The sequence below is a fragment of the Zonotrichia leucophrys genome, chromosome 2 (genome assembly GCF_028769735.1).
Source record: "Zonotrichia leucophrys gambelii isolate GWCS_2022_RI chromosome 2, RI_Zleu_2.0, whole genome shotgun sequence".
Lineage (NCBI taxonomy): Eukaryota > Metazoa > Chordata > Aves > Passeriformes > Passerellidae > Zonotrichia > Zonotrichia leucophrys.
In genome coordinates this window covers 24,964,556-24,991,085 of record NC_088171.1, presented here as the reverse complement: position 1 = coordinate 24,991,085, position 26,530 = coordinate 24,964,556, and the positions used below count along the sequence as shown (strand labels likewise).

General features: G+C 38.8%; 1 protein-coding gene and 1 long non-coding RNA gene across 2 annotated transcripts in view; one reads left to right on the top strand and one right to left on the bottom strand.

Annotated features, from left to right (window-relative positions):
* Positions 1-451: 451 nt before the first annotated feature.
* LOC135443737 (uncharacterized) lies at positions 452-25,904 on the bottom strand. The gene is made up of 3 exons (XR_010439099.1): positions 25,266-25,904; positions 25,003-25,130; positions 452-490 (listed from the first exon to the last, which is right to left on the bottom strand). It is a non-coding gene; the product is annotated as an uncharacterized LOC135443737 (long non-coding RNA).
* A 208-nt stretch (positions 25,905-26,112) lies between these two features.
* Positions 26,113-26,530, top strand: part of CALCR (calcitonin receptor) — a 154,248-nt gene continuing 153,830 nt past the window's right edge. The window contains exon 1 of the mRNA XM_064704308.1: positions 26,113-26,235. Coding sequence (XP_064560378.1) covers positions 26,192-26,235 — 44 coding nt within the window. The 5' untranslated portion in view covers positions 26,113-26,191. The remainder of the gene's footprint in view (positions 26,236-26,530) is intronic.

Sequence of the window (26,530 nt, the reverse complement as noted above, 5' to 3'; positions counted from 1 at the left end):
GGAAAGGCCTTAGCCCTGTGTAAACTCTGCTCAGCAAGAACAAAATCATCTCTGTTTTATCATCATGGGTCCAGCACAAACCCACGACACAGCCCCATGCCAGCCACCATGAAGAAAGTAACTATACCCCAGCCAAACCCAGCATAAAATGTAAGTAGATGTTTGAGGTCTTGTCAAAATGGAACAATTCTCTCTCTCCATTTGGGGAGTGAGATTCATCCTACAAAAAATATTATCTGAACCGATTAACTGTAAGAAAAGCATCTGACTCACTAGATGAAATCAGTCTCTGATCAGCTATTTACAGCTTGCAAGCAGGAGCTGGCAGACATGCTTATCTGTAATTGCTTTTTTATTGAATTTCCATATTGACTGTAATCCATATATACATCCCCATAACTCATTGAAATGAAGGCTTAGACTTCATTACTTACTTTAGCAACAGCGTAATCAGGAAGTGACAGAGAGGAAAACACAAGAGCACAACAAACTAGAACAAAACAAAAAAAAAAAAAAGACAATGAACATTCAAATACTTCTTCGCACAAGCAAAATTATATAGGATTGCCCTATGGACTAACTGTAACTCACAGACACACTTCAATCACAATGGGAACCCTGAGTTAACTTGCATTTTTTCCCTCTGCCACAGAAGTATGAGACTGGAACACCTGCTGAGCTATCAAAACCATTACCATGACATACTCTCTTATTATACAAAAGAGGAATGCTATTTGAAAGCTCCTTCCAGCCCAGTCTATCACTAAGCACTCAAACCAGAACCAAGGCTCCATCATGCTAAAATAAAACTACAGCACAGAAAACCAATATAAATCACAGCATCCTATTCTGCATTGCACAAACATCCTCTTTGATTCAAAGGCATATAAGCAAGTATTCCTGCCTCTCTTAATTAGCATAAAGACTTATTGCAGAATAGAAACTTGAGATAGGAAGGGAAATAGGCAGAAAATAAAAAGACCATTCAGAAATATACAGTTCAGTAGTTTACAGAATGTATTAGTATTTTCATTACTTTCCTGCTCCAATCCTCCACAAATCTCTCGATTATTTCTTTCAACAAAGATGGCTATAAAAAATTCAGCCAGCATGGTAAAGCATAACCTTTACTCCCTGTTTTTCCTCTTGTTTTCCATGGTTTCCCTTGACACTTAGGGAAAAAACACTGGAATACTGTTGAGGTAGCTGTGGGTATAAAATGTACAGTCTTGCTTTAAAAATAAGAAGTTCAGGCCTCCCACATTTTAGCAGCTTATTTCCCTCTGCCAATTTGAATTAGCTTGTTGTGTCATGGGTCAGAACTAGAGGCTACGTTTCTGCCATGCCCATTTCCTCCTACAGGAGTTCTTCACAAGATCTTGTTGCCAAGGGAGGCACTTGTGAGGCTGACAGCACCATTCCATTGCAGTTTGGAGGGGCAACTGCAACATGCCTTACCCTAATAATTTCAGTGACCTTACATTTGTTTTTCATGTCACTCATTTTTTTTTAACTTTGCAAATTATAGTAGTGATTACACCCAGGTACTCTGTGATCAACATTTTTTAAATTGATATTTTTTAAAAGTTATGGTTTTTCTGTGGAAGATGCCAGATGTGCGAGAATAAAGGGGGGAATAATGTAGCAGTAAATGCTATATCTTTTAATACAGCCTGCACTTACAGGATATATATGCGCATAATAAATTTACAAATATATATAATTGCACATGTGCAACTGTGTGCCTGCTCCTTTTAAAACTTGTCTGTAGTTTGAGAACTAAGTGCTCAAGAAGTGAATTATGTGGGTACTTTGTCCTTTGCTGTGGAATTCAGGATTTAAAAGGGTTTTAAAAGTCCAGGGGAAATGTGAACAAAATCCATCCTAACCTGACCTCTGAGTAAAAAACTTCTGTTACAGATAGTAAAAAATCCAGAGTCAAAGAATCTAATCTAATGCTGAATCTAATTCAACATAGAAAATCTTTGTTGTGGTGTCTTGCTATACCTAATTTTTGTTGCTCTATTTCCTAAATGGTAACAATCTCTTTTAAAAATTACAGGAGCAGGATGGAGCAGCATGGAGCCGCTGCTGTGTGATATCAGACCCTGTTTTGGAGCATTTTTAACAGCTCATATAATGTTTCTCACAGAAATTGCCACTGCTGCTCTAAGATCTACTTGATGCTTCACAGAATATCTTGATTATACAAGTATAGTCTAAGCACACTTATATTTGTGGGTCTGATCTCCATGTGTCTAATCACAGTCTATACTCCTTGCATTCTTGATTGGCAATCAACTTCGTTAAAGCAAAATTTGAGAAATTACAGGAAGTCTAGTTGTTGGATCAAGGAGAAGAGATACAAACCCACTGTGAATACCTGATGAATGGAAGAGCCTGTGGGACAAGACAGATGTGAATAAATAATTCACCCTCCACAGGGAGTAATGAAGAGGAAAGTAATTCTGAAGCCCAAAACAAGATCAAGAAACAAAAAGGAGAATATTTTTGAAGACATCAGTGTGGAAGTTAAGATATCCATGCTTCATTATATTTGGAGCATAATGTTCTTTGAAAGGTAGAACAAAATCTTTGGTTAAAATGTCTAATTACTGCAGAATATTTGAAGTCAGAAGCCTTACATTAGTCTGTAGCAGACAGCCCTTAACACAGCTCATCTCATGTCTGAGCAGCAATAATCCTGGTAGATAATAATACCAACAATGCTGTACATAATAGCAATCTAAGGGCAAGTAATGCTGCACTGAAGAGTGGCTAAGAGCCAATGAATATCTCTTTTTGAAGAGTGCAAACACTCTGGCAAATAAAATGTCAACGTTTTATTAGGAGCAACATGCTCCTATTAGGATCAAGATAAGCTGTGATGAAAAATACCAGTTTTGAAAGGATCCCACAGCCCTGCCATAAAATATGCATTTCATTTTAACAACTGGAGGAAAAGAAAATTGAATTACTTGTCACCCCACTGAAAGACAGGCAGCAAATCAGCAAATTCATCCATATTAAAACCACCCCAAGTATGTCTGTGACTTTTAAAACGAGCACACACTTCTCCAAAAGCACTGTAGGTGGATTGACGATGCAGGCAGACAACACCAATGCACCCTGCAGCCCCCCAGGTCCAACTTCCCCTCAGCAGCAGGACAGAAACCTGCCAGAGGAAATCCTGATCTTCCAGAGCACAGAGAGGCTTTCAGCTCTTGGATATCAGTGTCAGCTTGCGGAAGATGACTTCCATAGAAATGTGATCTAAAGCTGGAAAAGAGACACTGTGGCATCCTGCTCTGGCTGGTTTGCATGGAATTTCCCTGTAACAATGTCAATGGTCACCATGGATTTTGGATCTGTTGGGGGAGCAAATCTGAACCAAACCATACAGAATCTTTACTTAGTTGTTTTTAAAAAATGCATTTCAAAGTGCCATTTTTCTGTGTATATCAGCCAGTGAGTCACAGCCTTTATTTTCATCTCATTTTATTGATTTTTCCAAAGATAGACCAGAGAAAATTGATATAATGTGAAAATTGCTCCACTGTATCTTTTATATTAAAACAAAGCAAATACCTCTGAGATACAAAATCCATTGAAAATAAATAAACCAACAAGTAAGGAACAAACTGGTAATAAAATATTTTTTCTTAGTTAATGCATACATAAACTTGTGAATCAACAAAATAAAATAACAAAGTCCACTGACCCTTGAAATAAAATACTTTCTCCTCTGCAATAAATGTTCAGGTATTTGCACATCATTCAATGAGTAGCTTAGAAAACTGCAAAAAGAACAGGCAGGAAGAAAAATGCAGTCCAGATACAACTGTACCTCAGCAGCAGCATATCACACAGTCCACTTTCAGAAAAAAACTGCATAATATTCTATTTTAGATAACATATCAGAGAATCATAGAATTGTAGAATGTTTTGGGTTTAAAGGGACTTAAAGATCATCTAGTTCTAACCCCCCTGACATAAGTATGGACACCTACAACTGCACCAAGTTCCTCAAAGCCCCATCCAACCTGGACTTGAACATTTCTAGTGATGGGCCATGCAACTTTTCTGGGCAACCTCTTCCAGTGCCTCACCACAGTAAGGAATATCCAACACAGTAATCGTTATCTGAAGACGTGGCAGCAAAAAAAGCTGCTAAGTAAAAAGAATCAAATCCCTGCTTGAACCAGTTTACTGTTCATAATCTTTTTAATTTCTCTATTTTGAGATGTTTTTCCTTTATGATCAATGTCACTGTTTGCATTAGGGAGCAAGATGTGTTTCTTCATTGACAAAAGTTTGTCAAGGGAATAAGCAGAGGACAGTAGCCCTGAAAAATTGTGTTCTTTGTAATTTAAACTGAAGCTTGAGAAATCAATTTTTTTTTCCATTGTATTTGATGAGACTGTTCAGATTTACAGCTTTTTGATGATCTGACCCTCAAAGCCAAAAATAAATAGTTGAATACTGAATAATGGAAGAATGCAAGTAAATATTGTGGTGCCTTGCAACACAGTCTCATCCTTTTCAATGATAAAATCTATTGATAAATTGTGACCAGATCTACAGAAACAGAACTTGCACATGGTCCTTAGATCAGTGCCATCAAACCTGCACGCAGTTAGTAGGGTCAGCTGGCAGCAGGATGCTTGCACAAGAAAGAAAGGAGAGAATTGGCACACCATGACAGCCTGTTACAAATGGAAGCTGAAAATGTTTATTTAAAATTAATGTAACATAAGGAAAAAGGAATTTCAAGGTAAAAGGAAAAGGACATTTCAAATACATGCCTTTTTGTTGGCTCACCTGCTTTTTCCTTCATCAAACTGATCACACAATAACATGAGCAGTGTGATGCCATCACAGCATTGAATTTCCTAACAAAATTAAATGAACAGAAGATAAATTGGACATAAACATAAATATTTTGGTGGTTTCTTTCTAAATAAAGTGAGAAACCCTTTATTTGAGGAGTGGCATCTGTATTTAACTAGAATTTTAATGAGATTTTAAAACTGCCAAGGTAATATTGTCAGACAAGTCAAAGTTAATTGAAAGCAAATACCCTACAAAGTTGTTCTAAAGGCAAAAAGTCATTATTCCAGTGTTCCTTCTAAAAGTGGTGAGCTGCTTCCTGGCCTGTGCTGTGAGTGGAAATCCATACTAGAAGCTGCAGATTAGTTTGCTTACTTGGAAAACCACATTTGAATTAGTACATTGGATAAGTGGCAACATGTGTGGATTGATGTGCATAATAAGGCAGATTCTCAGTGTTTATGATTAGAGATACAAGTGGGCATAAGGCAGCCTTTGTAAACTGTATTTTATATTAGACTAAATAATATTGTTGGAAAAAGGAGAATGTTTTTCCATGTTTAAAGAAAATCACATATGATAGAAGAAACACTTTTTGAGCAAAGCACAAATTAATCTGAGTTGAAGGGATGATGTTAATCAAATTAAGGCAGCTTGAGAGAGAAGGATTCCTAGCATTTGGGGACATGGAGTAGATATGGTTTGCATCTCATGAAAAAGGCCCTTATGCATAATTCTATTATGATACTTTTCATTAAAGTACATCATAACAATACTTACTATATCCCAAGAGAATAAACCCATTGAATAAGAGTAGATGATCTCACTCACCTGAAATCCGTGAAGCCAGCTTTAGTCCAACGTATAAATAAAGTGAGATTCCCATCCTCATCCAACATTTTAATTTTGGGGCAAAATGCACAAACTAGTGGTATAAATGTAATTTGAGGGTAGAGTTTCATTGAGTTGTATGAAAGCAGAACTCTCAACTACTAAGAGTGTTACTTCCTTTACTTCCTCTTCTTTTTTTTTTTTAACTTTAATGAATTCTGAAAACAATTACAAAATGGGATGCATGTATCATTTCTGCCGCAGGAAAGTGAGAGTTATATAACTTTTGACAGATTAGATAAACCTATATTGCAAAAGCTGTTCTGCAAGTTATCAAATCCCTTTCCCATCTGCTCTGCGTATTTAATAAATTTGGCTGGACAGGAAGACTTTCCAATCCTTTTAAAGTGTATCCTACTCCATACATTTCCAACTGCCCAGAGGAGAACCCCTTGTGATATGTTTATCACAGACTTTGAATACCTAATATCCTAAACACATACAGACTTGCTTAACTCATCTAGCTGAATAGTATGTGATTCTACATTAAGATTCAGAAAAGCAGAATTCAGTACCACTAACTGATTGACTCTCAGATGTCATTCTCAAAGGTATTTGTGTCAAAGGTATTAGAAAAACTACAGATAAGGATGCTTGCAGAAATCCCAGTAAAAACAGTAGTAACAACAATAAAATTTAAGGCAATATTATGCTTACTGTATTTCTCCTTTAAAGGATTCCTCCTTCAAAGCATTTCTTCTTCAGTGTTCCAGGGTTGAAATATCAAAATATACCACCCGTTGTCAACAGGCAGTGGTAGCAACAGATCCCAGCTCCTACTGATTCCATGTCCTGCACCTCCTGTGCCTCTCCACCCACACACAACATCACTGAAGCTTTTCTGTGTCCTGCCTCACAGGGTGCATCAAATGCTCCACACCTACTGGGATGAGTAAGTGGCAACACAGTTAGGACTAGTTCAAAGCAGAGCTACTAAATGGTCTGTTGCTCCTCTTAAGGATTTGTATTTGGCAGAACTAAATCATTTTCTTTAGTGGTATGGTGCATTTGGATCTTGCCTGTCTATCCAGTCACTGGTCCTCATAATGGGTTTTAGAGTTGAACATTTTGGAAAATCCTATCCACTGTCAACTTTGGCTGAAATTAACTAATTTAAATACTACAAAAGGTGGAGAAATGGGCTAATGAATTTAGAAATAGAATCTTCTCTTAGGGAACTAAGCAGAGAAATTATACAGAATATGCTTGGGCATCTTCACGCTTTCCTGTTACAATTCACTTTCTCTGACTGTAACTGCAGCTCACCATCATCAGCACAGAAAACACTGAAATTCTGGAAGCATCCTTTGCTGTACTCCTGCTGGCTCAGGCATCAGCAGTTTTCACATCTTCATCCCTTATAAAATACTTACCTTACAAAGTAATTTTTGATTGCTAGGCCAAGGACAAAGGCTGAGGGCCAGAGAGCATTAGTTGTTGTTTATACATTGCTGATCTTGCAAAGCACTTAAATACTGACCAAATATCTAAGACACTATAAATCCCAAAGTTGACTGGGAGCCAAACACTTTCCAAGCTCAAGGTTCAGATATACAAGGTGTCATACTGGCACAGCAAAGATAGGCCCTGGCCTCTCTGAGTACCCCGTAATGGAGATAATGAAGACAGAACATCAGCTGGAGTTAAAATTTCTGAAGAAGAAAATATGGTGACATCTAGAGATTTGTATAGAGGATGTTTTTCTTAGTATTCTCTTGATTATGCTATTTTTTCTATTTACTTGAGATAGTAGCATGTCCTGAACATTAAAAAAAAAAAAAGTGATAAAAGGGGTTTGATGACAGTATTTTGAAGGACAGAATGGAAACTAATGGCAGAGGGCTCATTAGAGAACAGTAGCATGGAGAAAGGCTCAGAAGTACTTGAGGGAAAAGGAAAGGGTGACATGTGAAAGGAAATTATGATAAATAAACTGAAGGTGGCTGAAAGTACCTAGAAAGGGCTAAGGCCATGAAAAGATCTCTGATCACAAAGGTATGTGCTCTGAATATCTCCTTTAGTATCACAAGCACAAGACTGTGTGCCTTGTGCTACTGGTGACAATAGCACATCACCACTAGATAAGTATTTAGCTGCTTAACATCAGGTACAAATTCCTATAATGCACTAAAGAGTATTCTTTTTGATTGGAGAAGGGGACATTTGCAGCCAGAGCAGTTACATCTCTATAGACAGACCTAAGCGTTTTAGTGAGAGGCCAGTGTCTGTAAAAGTGTGACTCTGGGCCATGTTGTTCAATTCTTCAGCTGCCTTCAGCATATTGCTACACCTCAAGCACTTCTTCTTCCGTATGGAATTACCACAAAGCTGAAATAAAAATCTTTTAGTTAAGCCTTTCGGTCTGCTGTTCAAGCTGAAGGTTTTAAGAGGTGAATCAGTGTACAAAACTGAGAAGAGAGAGAATGTATGCATCAAAGTTAGAAACAGCTCAAGATCTTAAATCAGCTCAGAAAAAAAGAAAATAAACCTAAATGAGCCTGTAGTGAAAGGGGTTCCACACACCAGCAAACCCTGTGCAAAGAATGCTGGCTACATACACCCCACTCAATCAGAAGGAGCCCTGTTTAACATCAACCAAGAGCTTGTCAGGAGGCTCTTGTGAGCAACTTATTCATTGGAAATTAAGTCTGCAATAGGTTAGGCCATAGCTTCAATGTTTATAAATGTATAGTGAAGAAGAAGAAGAAGGAAGGGGAGGAAGTACTCTGGGCACCAGGGCAGAGATTCTCCTGCAGTCAGTGGTGAAGACCATGGTGAAGCAGTGTTCCCCCCCAAGCCCAGCCCATGGAGGCCCATGGTGGAGCAGAAATCCACCTGCAGCCAGAGGAGGACCCCACCGTGGAGCAAGGGAATGCCCAAAGGAGGTTGTGATCCCCTGGGAAGCCCATGCTGGGCTTCTGAAGCCCCTGGCTGGACCTCTGAAGCTGTGGAGACAGGACTCCATGCTGGAGGAGATGTGTTGGAAGGACTTGTGGCCCTGTGGAAGGGACTGGAGTCTGTTTCTGAAGAACTGGAGCCCCTGGGAAGGACCCATGTTGAGCAGGAGAACATTGAGCGGAGGATGCAGCATCAAAAACAATGTTCTGGATTGACTCCAGCTTCCATTTCTCATCCCCCTGCACTGCTGAGAGGAGGAGGTAGAGAATCAGGATTAAAGTAAAGCCTGGGGAGAGGAGAGGGGTGTGGAAAGGCATTTTTAATTTTTGGTTTTGCTTCTTACTAAACAACTGTGATTTGATTGGTAATAAATTAAATTTATTTCCCCAAGTCAAATCTGTTTTGCCTGTGACCTTGACTGCTGGGTGATCTCTCCCTGCCCTTATCTCAGCCCATGAGCCTTTTGCTGTATTGCCTCTCCTCTGTCCAGATGAAGAGGGGAGTGAAAGAGCAGCTTTGGTGTGCAGCTGGTGTCCACACAGGGGCAACCCACCACATTCCTTTCACAAGCTGTAAGAGAACACTAATCTTCTAGGATGCTTGTTAGAAACAAGCACTTAAAATCCCATGAAGAAATGTCCAATCTGTGATACTTTGACTTGGACAATCACTGTCAAATCAATTTTTTTGAAAAATGCCTTATATACTTAGATGTATAGACCTGAGATCTGACTCAAGCAATTCTTAAGAGAAATGAGATCCATGTTGAATTAACTTTAGTAACACACAAAACAGTCAGTGTAATTCCCAGTTTTATCCTCAGCTTGGTTGTGTTGAGGACTGAAATATAAAACCTGCAGAAACATTACTTTCACAGCTCTCCTGCATACTGTTCTCTGCCTCTCCATGCAAATGCACACATTTCTTACAGCTTTTTGGCACCATTCTGCCACAAAGGGAGATCAGCCCTCAGCAAAGCTAGATATGAGCCTCTGCAGCCCTTGCAGACTCACACCCATAGAAATACCCTGAGGAGAATTTAGGAGACATGAGGGAAGACATGTACCACAGTCATGTTCTCATTAAACACCTTATCTACCTTTTGTGGTACATAATAAGTTACAATCCAGTGGCCAGAAAGTCTCTGAGGTGAACACAGACTAGTTTTCCTGTCACACCATGTCCTGGGTATAAACTAAGAGGAGAGGATTTAATTTAAGAGGAGCTGTCTATAAACCAAAACTAATTTTTTAGTTTTTCCGCTAAAGTATAGAAATGCTACCCTGGGAAGGGAATTTTTCACTGTTTGTAGAATACATCTGCTTTGTTGCCACTTCAAGGACTGTAATATTAATTTGCATTTGGTCTTTATACATTTTTTAAAGTTACATTGTTCTTTCTCATGAAAAAAAAATCCCAGAAACGTAAAATCTGGATATGTAGCAGGCTTAGAAAAAATATTTTAGCAACAGGTAAAAGTAAAATTCAGTTTTAGAGGTATCAATTCCTCATCTTGTTAGTGCTGCGCTAGCACTTCATGAGTACCCTGTATGAAGAGAGAACCTGTGAAGGGTAAGCTTAACCTCAAATTCTTGCATGGCACGGAGTATACTTGAGTGGATCAAGAACTAGACTAGGAAAATACTCTAAATCCTGGGAGTGCCAGAGATGGATTTATTAGGAAAAAAAACCCCATCAGCTATCTGATTTCTGTTGGGAACTGCAACTTGATTCTGCCATTCTTAATATAAGTATTTTATCTGGTAGAAAAATACTACTGAATTTAAGTTGTTAACTGGAGAACTTGAAAAGATGAGTCTTGATCCTCTGTAAAAACAATGTCCTTTCAGTGACTACAGACAAAAATCTTTCAGCCACAGTCACTAACAGTAGAAATGAAGTGAGTCTTGGAAATATAAAGAGATGACATACACACATCTGATGAACATATACTTTAGTGTTTGCTGAAGACACACACTTCATATACTCACTTTTTGTATAGCACTGTTTTCTGTTCAACAACATTTCTGTTTTGTTTAGAAAGGCACTACAATTTACATGCTGAATATGAGACTCTGGAGACCACTGAGCTGATTGTATGTGCCTGTTACTGAGGGCAAAAGAACAAACTACATGTTCCAAATATAATTATATAAATAAAAGTAATTCTTATACAGACAAAGGTTGATCTGCATTACTTTAAAACAAACATGAAAATTAAGTGAGCAAGAGGATGGACAATGCGGTCAAAATTAGCTGGAAGTTTATGAAAAGATTTGTTAGTACTCCTGTGAGAACAACAAAATTTAGGTGCTAGGATACCATCTAATGCAGTGAAAAATCAGAAAAAAAAAAAAAAAGAAGAAAAAACCTATAGTTCTTAAGATTAAGATTCTACAGCTCTTTTTTTCAGAAACTTGTGCTTTTGGGGTTCATCCTAAATGTCCAGATATAACAATCTTGGGGCAATACAATGGATTTTTGGCAATTAACTTCCTAGAATATCATAAACCGGGAATAATGTATTTCAAGTATAATTTTACCTGTCTTATGCAAATAGAAAAGGAGAACTACTTGAAGGAATGAAATAATTTCATATGTTCTCCAGCCATATCTATTTTAATCATTAATTTTTTAAAGCTTTAACACTGGGACTGACAAAGGGTTTGAAATGCATATCCTGTTTCTAGCAAGGAATAGGCTGCTAACTCCTGCTTTAGATAATGTAATTCCATTATTTAAATGCCTAACTATTTCCATTTCCTTCAAGTCAGCTAGAAGAAATACAGTGTATTCAGTTTCACCCTCTGGCTGATAGGCATTGTCACAGCACTGCAATTTAAAGTTTGCAAATATTTCAAGAAGCTGATTTAGTGCACTCACAATGTACAGTTGCTTTGAGTATTTTTTTTCACTCCTGTAGGAAGCACTGCCATAGATTTTCTGGGCAGATAGTAGATTCACCATAATAAGAAAACTTCAAAAACAGACCAGATGAATACAACAGAATCATAGAATTGTTCACAGAAGTGTAATTTCCACTTTAAATCAGTTTTAGCAGGATCCTGACTAACAAATATGCCAATTGGAGGAAAGCCAAGTTTCATCTTCTCTGTAATACACTTTTAGGCAGTTGGAGAAAAATATCAGGTCCCTCTGTAGTCTTCTCTTCTCCAGGCTGAGCAAAACCAGCTCCCTCAGAGCTCCATCTCCAGTCCACTGTAAAGTTTTTCTGCTGGAGTCTCAAAATTGTCATTCCTTCTCTGATAAGTCCCACCTTGCAAGAGACAGAGCTGGACACAGCATTCCCAGTGTGGCCTTGGAAGTGCCTTCCAGGAATGTGCCTATTCCTTGAGCTGCTGGTTATGTTCCTTGTTTGCAAGGACTCACTGCTGACTGGTATTCAACTCGCTGTCCACCAAGGCACCCAGGCCTGGTCCCCACCTGCCCAGACTGCACCAGCTGCATTATTCTGTCTAGGATGGAATTATTCACATACACTCATTTATTAAATATATTCAGTATGGAATATTCTTTATATAATGTTTATATTTAGATATATGTGCATGAGCTGATTTGGAACAAATGTTTTTTTTTCTGGAGCCTTTTTATGACTTTAATCTCTTAACATTCTTGCTTTACTCTTTGGTCTAATACTGATCACAAAAGCAGATAAACTCTCCTGCTTTGTATACAGAAGTAGGTGAACCTTTATAGCCTTAACTGAAGAAAATATTTTCACCTGGTTTTACCCTGAACTTGAATGCTGTTTTGCTTTACAGTAGAATAAGAAAAAATATGGGCCATTTATTATATCCATGGACCTGAGCACCTTTAATTATATTTTAAATTTCATCAACCAGTCCTTGAAAATCACTTTTTCTGTTAATGGATACACAGTTTAACATGAACAGTTCCTAACAGTTCACAGACCTTTCGAAGATCTCAGAGGGGCTTAAATGCAGTAATCAACAGTAAGTAGCAAAATGACCTGCTCTTACGCAAAGCAAAGCTGAGTCATAGCAAGTTTTTATCAGTGGCAGCTTTGTGTTGAAAGTCTTTAAAGTCATCAGCTTTTCTAAATTGTGCTGGCAGATGATTTTTTTTCTTCTGTCTAACATGCAATGCGTAATACTCAGAGCTCTTTTTAAAAGGATAGCTGGGAAATGAGAATATTATTCTGAGTGTTTCTTCAGTGCCTTATTTTTTACCTATGGCATGGTTATGGAAAAGTGTCCAAGAGCAGATACTCACACCAGCTCTGAAGATAGAATTTTACAGCTTTGGCACATATTTTTCAATTTAGAAGAATTGAAAATTCAATTTACAAGAATTTGCCGTTTGGAGTCAACTGCTGAAGTATGGAGGACAATGAAGGAGAAGCCCTTAGAGACATTTCCAAGGGCACTAGGGGACTCATGACATTGCTGAAGTATCCAAATACTTCATATATTCATCCCTCTAGAGCTGGTGGGCAGGCACAGGTTTATCAAGGGAAAGAAAGGGAGTAAGAGAAAAAGGGTTTAGCAGCTCAAGGCGTATTTTCCCATTTCTTTTGGAACTGTCAAAATGAATTAATTTCTCACTCAAGAGACAAAGTTTTAACAGGAGAATCTGAAATGCTGTTTTATTAAGTGTCTCCTTACTCAGGCAAGCACTTGAGAAAGTTTGCAGTGTTACTTTCTTTCTGTCCCTATCACATCATCCCCAGGGCTGTGAAGGCTTCACAAAATATTTGGCATTCTGGACTGGTTGGTCAGAATGATCCCTGTGCTACCAAGTGTCTGATTCTACAAATACCTTTTCAGCTCCACACAGCTGTATTATGGGGTACCAATATTGTGCTAGGATGTGTTTTGCACTCTTCTTCTGTATGAAGCAGCATAATGAAGATCAACCAGTTTGGCTGCCAGTTCAAGCTTGTCTCTGATTCTTTTCTGCAGCAGATCGCCAAAAAAAAAGGACTGAAAAGAATCTGTAGAGCAGCCAAACAGTTTATCTCTCTACCTTATCCATGATGGCTCGTGGCAAATAGCTGAAGTCTCTGATGGAAGTTCTCCACTGCACCCTTCCATATCAGCTGAACCTGGGATCTGCTGCAAGAAATTTTTATTTCTAGGGTTTGTGGCCTACACCTTGTTTTACTGTGCCGGGAAAACAGGGTAGGGAATGGGAAGGATATGATTAAGAATGGGAAGGAGGTGGTTATTTGGTCTGAGATGACCGGGGCACAGCAAGGACTTACCCAGTCATAGGATACCAGACTACACAAACTATTTTGGACTCCATGGGGTCCTCTTCAGACCTTCCAGTGAAAAAGATATGACACCTTACAGATAATCTACTCCTCTCCTTCATCCTCCTTACCTTCCTGACATGAATCCCTAAATCTTGGTTACTCATAGTTAATACCTTGTTAATACTCATAGTAATACCATGATATCTGACTTCTTGCAAGCAGCAAATAAGTGATCAGCATCTGATTTCCTTTTTAATGATCCCTTGGATCTTCTGTTCAGTTTTTCAGACTGAACAGATTATCTTAAATCTTCTTAGACCACACTTGTTTGGCAGCTGATCACTCTCACAGCTTATTGTTGGTCTCTTTTTTATCCAGCTGCTGCTTGATGGTTGAATACAGTTCTTCAGAAAGAAACATCTTACTTAAAGCCAGAGCCACAGTCCTCATTGCTCCTCTTCTGGGTCTGAAATCTGCAAGCTAAATGAACATGGAAAACTGAGAATTCCTTACTTCAGTAACCTTATAGTTATATTTACTTGGCAGCCTCTTTTCATTGTTGCAGAAAGGTTTAAATCCACTCCTTTCTTAATGAAATTTTCCTAAGTTAAAACAAGTATTTTAAATGTTAGGGGTCATTCAAAAGTTAAAAGTGCCCACCCATACCTATTCACCAAGCAAATCTCCACTTTAAAACATGGTTAACTAACATCCAAAATTTGAAACCAGGAAATCTTTTGATTTATTTGTACTAGACCAAAAATGACCATGGCCACTTACTATTTTAGTAAGATGCCATGCCTCTTACTATTTTAATGGAAAATTTTCCAAATTTAGGAAATCCCTAGCCACAAAATTAGTTCTGAAACAAATTTAAAATGTTATTCTTTCAAATATCCAATATATATATTTAAAAATATTATATTATTTTAAAGATTTATCATATGAATTATGCAGATTTTCTAGTGATTTGGGAATGAATTTTCTTCATAGCATGTTGTACCCTATGAAAAACCCTAATATCCCCATACTTCTGATAATTTTCTACTGAATCAGGACAGATATTTATAAATAGCATTTTCCCACTCCCAGTGGGAGTTAACCAAATCTGTCTCAAGCCCAGGGCTCTAGATATGAGACATCAGTTGGGGTACAACAGTGCAACAGCATTACTGACTATGTGTTTGAGATACTGCATGTTGCTTGCTCTTGTTTTCCTCCAATTTTTTACAAAAACCTGTGAAGGTTGCTCCTCTAGCTGACTGCCCTTTAAATTTATTCACCTTTTTTTTTTTGTTTGTTTTGATTGCCTAGGTGCCTCAGAGCCTCCTTTGTTTAAATTAGGCTGGCCATTCTAATCTTTTACATTTGGTGTTTAAAATGTGAAAGTGAGCAGAAAGCCTTCATTCCCAGGGGGGACAAGGGGCATGAGAGATATTTGCTGCTGCCAGGCTGCTGGCTGTGAGCCAGCACCCACCTCCTTTTCTCAGGACAGGACCAAAAGCATCCTGCTGGCGTGAGAGGAAGCAATCCAAAGCAAGCAGCTCCACAGCACCTGCAGGAAGCACCTGATTGCCTCTATCTTGTGCCTGAGAGCAGCAGCTCCTGCTGAGCTCCTGCTGGCATTCTGAATGCAGCCCTGCTCTTCTCCCACAGAGGGTGAAGATAGGTCTAAATTCACATTGAAATGGGTGGTATGATATGCCACCCTGTTCTGCTTCAGTCTGCTCCTGGGTCATGCTAACAGGAAACTGTTAAACTGAACTGATTCAGGGAGAGATTCTGTCTCCTCACTGATGCAAATTAGGTAAAAACACTTGGGAGTCACACCTAAGTGAAACAGCAATATGAAGCAGGATGAGTTACCCCTATCAAATAACTTCTGAATGCCATTTGCAAAAGCTGGGACAGTCAGCCAGCCATCAGCCCAAAGAAGCATGGCAGAGATGCTTTTTCAGCTGACATTCTGAGATGATACAAGCAGTGGAGAAAGAGCATTATCAAATTTTTGTGGGGATCCCATTTTTTGCTGACAAGTACCACAAAGACATTTTAATGCCACTCAGTTTTGCACACACTTTGCTTGGAAATGTTTTCATGGAGTACACCAATTAAATGCTCATTTAAAGTCACCAGATTTTATTATGACACAAACTGTCTGCATTACCCAGTATTTTTCCTCAAAATAGCAACAAATCTTTCTGCTTGAGCTGTACTGTAGTCAGGTGACGGGGTACAGCAATGCTAAGTAATAACAAGAAAGAATTGCATTGTGAACCACAAAGCACAAATATTACACAGCTAATTTTGAGGGCCAGGGCATGATGGGATGGCCAGAAAGAGAGAGACCACACGCTGAAGGCAGCTGACAGCGGTGTCCAATGCATTCCTTTGGGCTTTCAAAAGTAAGAAGTGTTGGGAGACCTCTAGAGGCAAATACAGGCTCTGGCTGAAACATTTCCTGGGCTCTCCTTGATTTGGCTATGCTCTCCCTACTGGTTTCCATACTAACTGCCCATAGCAGCACACTGAGTAGTTGTGGGTCAGGAATCACAAATCATCTTCATGTAGGGAAAAAAATACTTAAGCTGTGAAACAAATAATCTTCTCTTACTTAAGAGAGTTAATTCTAAGTTAATTCTTAACTTTCCCAAGAGCTCCTCTTGCTCATTGCTAGCACGCTGTTTCTATCTGTCTCAAATAGCTCCAAAGGAGAGTAGGGGAGAAAAAAGTGCATGAGGACAATTAAATAAAAAATTATTTTAATACAATGACAAAGAGATTCTAGAGACATATTTGGGGAAAAGAAAAAAAAAAAAAGAAAGGCGATGGGTTTTCAATCTATGAGTGCCAAATTGGAAGAAAAGTAACTCTTGTTTTAAAAGCACAACGAAATCTACCACAGAAATACTAGAAGTAGAATCAGAAATGGGCTTTTAGAGTTCTGGAGCAGGACTTATGTAAGTTCCCTTCTATCATGTCCAGTATTAGGACATCAAAGCAGATGAGAAGATAAAGAGGGAGTCATCATATTCACTCTACTCAGTGTGAGAAAGCCATAACTATCTTTCAGGAAAATACATATGTCTGGGACAATTTCTAAATCTTTTTGCCAGATAGCTTACTTTGCTTTTGTAATGGAGAGAATTGTCTTGCCTTTTGCATGGTTTAAATGTGTCTTGAGAAAATCAGTGTACCTAAGCCCGGAAGTGAGTATTTAGCATAACAGGTACATCAGAGGAACTTTCTTGCATGATGGGGCCAAGGCAGCATCCCAGATCATCCAGTTTCCTAGAAATTACTAGAAAAGGTGTTTTGGTTTCATCTCAAAGTTATGAAGCAAAAAAATGGTGACAAGTAGGAGGAGACTTCCCTCCTCCCCAGTCTTCCTTCTCAAAGTAATATTTTGTCTGGCTCCCCATCAAGTACTCATATTCCTCACAAATTATGAAATTAGAAAAATCAAGATAATTTTTTGTTGCAGCTATTCTTTCAGTTCCTAGATAACTAGATAGTACAGCATGTGTGCAGTTAGAACACTCAGAGACAAGTTGGTAAGATATATTGAGTCTCAAAAAAAAAAATCCAACCAATTTTGTCATTGGTTTCCTAGAAACAGAATAATATACACAAAAGCATAGTAGAACTCTGCTCCGCACTTCTGCTTGCCTGTCTTCACTCTTCTCTACAGATATAAAAGAGCAACAGGAGCTGAGTTCTTGAGCAAATATTCAGTGGGGTACTCAGTCCCAGTTTTAGGCAACCAAGTAAGTGCCACGTGCTTTCAGAGGTTATCTAGCAGTGATGCCAATGAAAGCATGACTGTCAACTTTCACTGAGCTATTCCAGTTAGATATTTTTCATTTTGCCTCATGAGGCTGATGCTTTATATCCTTCTTATAATCGCTGCTGAAACAAAAGATAGTCTCCCAACCTGAATGTTGTGAACTCAGAGGAAAGAGTCCTTTCCAACAGACTGCAGACATGGTTCCACTAAACAAACCTTCACTATTTGGAACACTTTATTTTCTGAACTAAATACATTCTACAGTAAGAAAATTCATCTTCATCAGAAGGAGATGAGGCTTTCTGTTCCTGAGTAGATGCAGATTGTTATTGGGATTAGGCTGATTAGGACAGAGGTTTTGACTGTGTTTGTGATTGTTTCGGGAGTGTTTTTAAGGTTGTTGGATAGGAGGGGGAATAGGATGGGGGTGAGGAGGGTTGCTAAGGTGAGGAGTATGAATGTGTTTAGGACTAGTGAGAGGTCCATTACTTTCACTTGGATTTGCACCAAGATGAGTGGCTCCTAAGACCATTGGATTACTGTTATCCTTTGAAAGTAAGGGGACTGAGGTTTTATACTCAGATACAAGAGTTAGCAGTTCTCGTTGGTTTTACCTCCCCTCGGCAGGTAAGAAGAGTTGAACTTCTATTTTTAGAGTCATGGTCTAATGTTTTGGCTTAAACTATAATGGCTTTTCTCTGGGCTCAAAGATCTCTAGCAGCTTAATAATAGCTGCAAAAAAGAAACAGAAAAATAAATAAAATCTGTAGCTCCATCTTTCAAATATTTTTGCATTCTCAACCAAATCCTGAAAAAAGCAATCAAAACATATAGCAAGAAACCATCAATGAAAACACATAGCAAAAAGAGCAGATACCTTCATCTTACAGGAAAAGAGTTTATTAAATCTTGAACAGCTGAAAGAATATCTCAAACATTTTATACTGGAAAGTAAAATGAACTTGCAGAAACAAGTTCAGCCCACTGGACATTATGTCCCTGTTGTTATTAAATTATATATAGGACGTTGTGATGTGTGACTGAAGTTACTCTGGCAAGAAGGGAATTATATCTTGTCTGACTTTTCTTGGAAGGGGTTGGAAACACCTTTAAATGTCCTAGATCTTTAACAAGAATTGTGTCATCCACAACTCATACCATGCACCATCTCATGCACTTGCAGTAAATAGAATCAATGTTAGAAAGAATGAAACCCACAAAGTTGTGATTATGGTTTAATAAATATGGAAATAATATTAGTGTTAAGCACTTTATTTATGTTTTTAAAGTTACTGAGCCTCAGTTTCCAACTCATCTTCATAGACATGAGAGCCATGCTCGTAGACACATGTGAGCCAGGTTGCACATCCCAACAAAATTCATCAATCACTAGGAAAACTCACCTTGCAAACTGAGTTCAGTGACATTACATTGAGAAAAATGATGCCAGCCTCACAAAAGATCAGGATTTGCATAAGATTAACCTGCAAACTGGTTCCACCACACCTCTAATAACATCCTTAGAATTGCAATGAGGTTGCATTCTCAACCTCATCCTAAAAAAATCTAAACATATAGCAAGAAACCATCAATGAAAACACATAGCAAAAAGAGCAGATTCCTTCATCTTACAGGAAAAGGGTTTATTAAATCTTGAACAGCTGAAAGAATATCTCTTTTCACCTCATTATAAAGAGTGTATGGAAATTTTAATTATTGAATTCACACCACGTGCTCAAACAGGGACCAGAAATTTTAAGCACATCTCTCTCAAATTTTTTTCTGTGATTTGCAGCCTTCTTTGAGTATCCAGCTAACATTTAACTTGTGCTTAGAGTTCAGGGGGGAACATTGCACTGGACAACAAATGGATCAATACTACTAAAGAATAAAGATGCAATTGTGTACATGTGTATGCCTGAGTAGTGTGGAGAGAGGTGACAGTAGTAAAACTGTAAGTGACAAAAATCAGGCTATGAAGAATTTGAAATAGGAAGAATCTTGTTAAGCCCCTGTGAAATGAAGTACAACTCAGAACATAATAGTATGGAAATATGGCATATCTGCCATATGTTTATTTTTAGGACCTGGCAGCAAAAGGTAGCAGTTTGAGAAAGGTATTAGCATAAAAAAATGCTAAAACCACATCATACAGAAAGTTACAAAATTACAATTTATTGTCTGAGACATTTGTTATTTATGTGCAAATTTCAGGTTTTTCACTGTCATCTGAAAGAAACTTCTAAATCTTTTTCCAAATCTGTTCAAAGACAAGGTCCAAAACACAAACAGAAAAGATGTTGGCCAAGACTGAAACACATTGACAGTCTTCTGACTTAAAACTTCTAAATTCTTGCTTTTTGATATTCAGCAATAACTAAAATTACTTGTTTGGACTTATGAAGGTGACAACTACTGCATCTCCTCTCTTCCTGGGATTTATTTTTGTCTTTGAAATAGCAGAGTGTTTAAAAACAAAACACAGAGGAGTATTTTAGACATGACTGCCTTCAAAGGCTTCACGATGATAAAGAAGAGCTAAGGTGAGGGTTGTACCACAAAGTCATAAAATATATCAAGAATAGAAATAGAGAAAAAAAAGTAGAAGACAAAATAAGCTTCCCCTGGGAGACCTTGTTACATTTAAATGTCTGGACCATCTAGAGCCAGACACCTCTCATCCCTGTCCCTGTAACTGTTTCAATTGACTGAAGAAGCACCAGTCAAACAGTGCTCTTTCAGAAATACAGAACAGGTCTAGGAGCTCTTCATGTGATTTCACTTCTGTGTCAGGGGGAAAGGAGGTGAGCTAAGGGAGACCTCAGATGCACGGCCATCTGTGCCTCTGCTGTGCAAAGTGAATCATTAGGTTCAGACAAAGGTAAGCAACATTTTTACGCTCAGACATTTCCCTCAAGACTTGTGTTCTGTGATTTGCAGCTCTCTCTGAGCATCTCATCCTCAATAACTACATTTAGTTTCTATTAGAAGTTTGGCTGGTGAGATTTAAATGGGCAGCTGTTACACGGAAAACAGCTTCAAAGTTATTCAATTACTAACCATTCTGGAATAAATATGTCAGTTGTGTGCATGTGTGAAGGAAAGTGAGAGGAGAATAACACTGGAAGTGAAAAGGTGAATTTGTTTTGTGAATCAACATGATAAGCATAAATTTTGTCTCTGCAGTGTTTCCCTGCTAGCTCCCTATTCCAGGTTAGTGTTTGGCCCCAACTGCACACAATCACTTACTTGTTTTGTCATCAGAGCCTAAATTTAAGTCCTTAGAGATGCAACATTCTCATCCTACTTTCTTTAATACGTGTTGTATATTTAGAAATCTTTTTATAATTATGCTCCCCATTCCTTACAGTAAGCTTAACTATAGAAGAGGTAGCTGATGTTCTCATGCTAATCAAACCCTCTAGACTCACATGGGTTATAATTATAATGCTGGATGAAATGCTGAAAATAAATCCCTACTCTGCAGATCCTTTACAGGCTGCAGAGTAAAGAAGAAAAGACTATGGGGGAAATCAGATGTATCTTGACAAAACTATCTGAAGTTTTGCCTCTTCAGCTGCTCTGTCTCTAAATATCGCACAATGGTGGTTACAAATTTCAAATGAATTCTGCCAATTTCATCTTTACTTAAAAAGCTGAGAAAAATCGATTAGATTTCTTCTCTAATGTATCTTTGTGATACTGCTAACCAGCCATAAAGGCAGTTGAAACATTTCCCAGCTTCTCTGTGCTACATGCCATTATGGCCAAGCGTGTGTAAGGCCCCTCACTGCTCAAGCACATGCATGGATCTGTGATCCCAAGGCTCTGGCAGGTATTCTGTTGGTGGGAGCCAGCAGTGTCTCCCTCTAAAGACTGCAGTTACCTCCTCCACCCTGCACACATCTCTGCACTCAAGGAACTCTCTGTCAGTCACTTGTCGTGGTGCTGTGGGAGAACTTTCACACCCAGTCCATGGAAATTTCTACACACCAACTTGTTTGGAGGGCCAAAACCTAATTTTACACATGTCAAACTGAGTGACAAACAAATGATGATAATGAGAATGGTTAAGCCTACATTTACTGTCAAGAGCTGGGGTTTAATCAGTTATGTGTCTATTACAGTTACATTTTTCAGGCAAAAGGAGTTTTTAATACACCATGTTAATCAGAAGTATGAATTTCTGTCTAGCAGAGTCAACATTTGAAACAAAATTCACCTTTTTTCACAAAACCAGTATTACCTTTTAGCACTGCTTTAGTTTCATTTAAAATATATACTGAGGGGGTAAGCAAAGCCTTAATGATACATAGACCCCAGGCCACTCTTGCAAAGATAGAAAATTTAATCTGTATGAAAATACATAGCTGAGTCTTGAGTTTTAATAGATTCTTACAATACCTGTCACTTCAAATAACATGAAATTTCTTGTTTTAAACTATGTTTTTGAATTAAGGTAAAACTTACATTGATGGGACTTCATAAGTATGTATGATTTATTAAATATGCCTATTGGTGGTTTTTAGATATCTCATAAGGCTCTTGAAATAGTTTCCAGGGAAATTTTGTGTAATCTAGACTATTTTATTATTTATGTACTGTACAAGCATCAGAGAGGACATTTCTTGTAGCTGCCAGTGTATTTAATTCTCCTGAAGAGCTTTTCTTTTTGATGCTTGGCTGAGGTTCTCTCTAGAATCATGTACAGCTTCACACTGGCTTAATGAAGCCTGGGGTGTTGGATTCCAAGTGAAGATGGAAAATACTTGCTCATTCTGAAGGAATCAGATGCCCACTCTTTGGAAACATTCCCCAGATTTTCATTATCTTGTTTGCTTTCATTTTCCCTCCTCTACACAGTGCAAGCAAAGCCCACTGTGTTTCTGCTACCAATATGGATAATTACTGAGTGCTGCACTAATGAAAACATGTATTGCTAAATTAAAATAGCCTCTTCTAGAGAAAATTGAACGTGGCATAAATACTAACAACTGGAATGTCTCTATTCATTGTTGTTTATTCTTTGAAAGCTTGGATACAAGTAATTTTTTGTATTTTTCATTTTCTATTTATTTGCTTTTTGTGTCTCTGAATTACTGACTGGATGTACTGTTCTTTAAAAAAAATCAAAAAAACCCACTAAAACCCAACAATTTATTTTTCAGAGATATATGTCGGGAGTTTTTCTTCACTTCAAAATATTTTGGAGATCCTCTTAGAATGTCCTGGAATGTGAACTAAAGAATCAATACTTGGGGAGATTAAATAACATAACATAAATTAAAAATAGAAATTCAAGCAAAGAGAAAAATGTAAGTACCCATGCCTTTTTTGTATGTTAAGAAAGTTACTGAGATTATTGTGCATTAAGCAACTGATTTAAATAAATCTATTGTGACATTAAAACAATTTGTACATCATTCTAATGAGATACCTGATGTTGGATAAACATACAAGTCCTGATTTTTCAGGTTTCTACAAAACAAGGCTAACAAAAAGTTAAATGCAATCATTAATTTTGGAAAGAGCTGTCTTAAAAAGACAGTTCTTGAATGATTTGATAGCTTCTGGGATTAGAAATAAAACACTTTTCTATTCCTTTTATAATCCTAGTCTAAACTGTTTATGTGTATTCCGGCCACTTGAGCATTTCTGTACTTCTCTTGATGTTGCCTTTCATGTTTGGAATGGACTTCTGCAACTGGCAGTAGCTTCTTAAATATGTTTATCTGTCACTCTGCAAACCCCTAATTCTGGAGTGATCTCTTTTTCTGAAAATTAGAAGAAAAATTATCTCATTAGGGATGCTTGGTCTGAACAGCAGCTATAGTCACTCCATGAATTTCCCCCTCACAGAGCTGATGTGTTTTCCAGCAGGCAGGCTTTGGAAGCCTGCATTGCTGCTGAGAGTGCTGATAATGTTCTCAGAGTTTGCAGTCAGGTCTCTTCCAGGAGTGAAGATTACCAAATTGTATGTAAATAATTAAATATTCCTATGGAAGACTTATAGGGACTGATGTAACTTATGCTAAAGCTAATGGTGAATTCCCATTCTCTTGACACTGAACAGGATTAGGGTCAATGTATTATCCTTTTTGTTTAAATACTATGTTTTACAAATTCCAGTATTTTATCCAAGCTGTGAATATAGCCCTCACTCAAATGCATTATTTGCAATCCTTTTATCAAAAGATACAGCATGCCTCCACAGTCTTCTGTAGAAAGCTCAATGCTTACACTTCCCATGCTTCAAACAAACCAAATCTAAATAATCTCTTTTTTGACAATACTGTGCTCTAGGTAATTCCTGTGAGGTACACCATGCCAAGCAAAAAAGATATATAAATTATGACAGGAAATAGCTTGGCTCCAGAACAGTTTGCAATGCAGACATCTGCAAAAGATTTTGGAAATATCTCTCCACAGTTCACAGGTCCAGCTGGGAATTTTTCTTTCAAATTCTTCACCTGACCAAGAAAATTAGAGCACTGCCTTTCACAAGTGGCATCCTTATTCTAGTACCATTAGGGACAAACAAAATATATTTACAGAATAAAAGATGGTGAAAATGAGACAAACAATGCAACAGCAAAACTTCACATACTGTGTGGAAAAATGTTTTCCCTCATAACAGAATAAAATCACTGAAATTTTGAAAGGTTTGGACTTCCTTCACTTTTCACTCTACAAAACACTCTACAAAACAGAACTATAACATCACAACATAAAACATAAGCTCAGCCTTTTCTCTGCAGAATTCAGTGTTGTAATGACTCCTGAGCACAAGCGGAAATAAAACCATTGAGGTACAGTTAATAATTTCCAGGAGTTATTTATGGGTCGGATCAGTATTTCACACACATTCTAAGAAGTAAGGACTTATGCTTGCAGTCCCATGGGGCACAGGGCAATTGCTCATAGCAGAACAAATGAGAAAGTGCTGTTTCTGTGTCAAGGTAATGGTTAACAAAATGCGAGTTTATAAAAAAATACACCCAAACCTTAGAAAAGCTACTACCAGATTATGGAATGACAGATTTATACTTAAGCAGATGAATACTATTCACTAAGAAAACAGAGCAACATGCAATCCATTTTGAAATAAATATAAAACCCATCAGTGAAAAAGTGATGTGTTCCAATCATAGAATGAACAATATTAGCTGGATAACATACAAAAAATCCAAAATAGGTGGACCTTGGGACAAACTAGCTCTCTCTTTTACCTCTTTCAATTTACTGCTGCAGTGTCAGGAAGGGGAGCCCCCCGCTTTCCCTAGGCTTCAGCATAAGGTTTTGCTCCTCAGCAGTTCCCCTTCCACAAACATGTGAAGCATTTAGAACTGTGACTCACCCAAGCCCACCTCGGGGCAGCTGTGGCGTGAGAGGGACAGCGAGTCCACGGAGGTGCTGCTCCGTGGTGCCAGAGCTGGTGCAGCTCATGAGAACCTCCCCTGATGCCACTGCTCCTACCAGAGAATGCTGTGAAAAGTGAAGAAATTGTGGCACTATGAGAGCTCATAAAAGCAGCTTCCACTGTTTCTCTTTGCTGTCTCCACAAGAGTAAAGGATAAAACCAACAGTGAAAATTTAAATACTAAAGGGATAACAACTTACATCAGTATTCTTTGAGTGTCTCAACTCTTATTATGGTTGCACCCCCCCAATATCAAGGAGGACAAATTTTCTTCGATGGTATTGTCTGGAGGAATTTTTTTATCAACTGCTGGGAAAAGTGGCAAAAAGTTCCTTTTTCTTGGACTTTGGTGCATGCTAAGCCCAGCACCTCCTTCTGACTTCTGAGCACTAAGCTCCTATTTCCCTGTCCCTCACACCCTTCTCAGAATGGCTTGAGCTGCAAAAAGGCAGCCAGCTGCTTTTGCATGCAGATTTCTGTAAGAAAGGCAAGCTCAAAAAAAATTTTGGCTGTAATCTGTTAGAGAAAGTGGCAGGTTGAAGAAAAACACCTGAGAACCGCTTCAGTAGGAGATAACTTTCCATTCAGAAGTAAGCCAAGCAACTTAAAACCCACAGTTCACTTTATTTGATGGCAGCAACATCCTTCACACAGAAAAACGAAAGAAAAAAGCTGTCCTCAGCCGGGTGGTGGTACCTCCTGAGCAAGTTTGTTTGCCTCCTGACTCCACCTGCTGGGAAGACACCCCACTACTACCTGCTATCGGCGCTGACACGTTGTCAGGAGAGCTGAGGTGAATCACCGTGCGCTCGCTCCGGCTCCCCCCTCACTGTGGCTCTCTGGATATTTAAATATTGGGCAGCTTGCAACAGGCATAGCAGGAGAGTCCTCCCCTGCGCTACTTCGTGCACCGCCACTCGACGCTCTTCCGCGAGGTGCGGGACGTTGGCTCGATTGCCCCTGGATGCTCGTGTAGCTGGGGTCTGCTTTTCTGAGGGGACCAGAGGTGCCCAGAGGTGCTTAGAAACAGGTCTTTCTCGGCCTCTTCTTAGAGTTAGTTACTTTAAAACGTTTACACGACTTCTGGAGCAGAAACGGCAATTTAGATGATTCTGCCGTCGGATGAATGCTGCGGCCACCTCTAGTTCATCCTCCCCAGCTTGGTGGACGGTAGGTAGATGGTTCATGCAAGCTGGAAGAGCATCAGAGGAGACGGGGCAGACGGGAGGATGCGGGACAGCCTCCCAGGGCGGCCAAGGGTCCCAGCAACTCTCGATCCGCTGCGGGCGCAGCGCCCCACCCGCCCAGGTGCCGGATCGCAGGGGTCCCACGCTCCACGCCCCACATTCCCACGCTTTCCTTTCCAAAAGATGCCCGCGATTGAAGCTCAACGCTGGCTCGGATCCTCCAAGAGGAGGAGGAGGAGGCGAGGTCGCCGGCCGGGCCTCTGACATCTCAGGCTCCG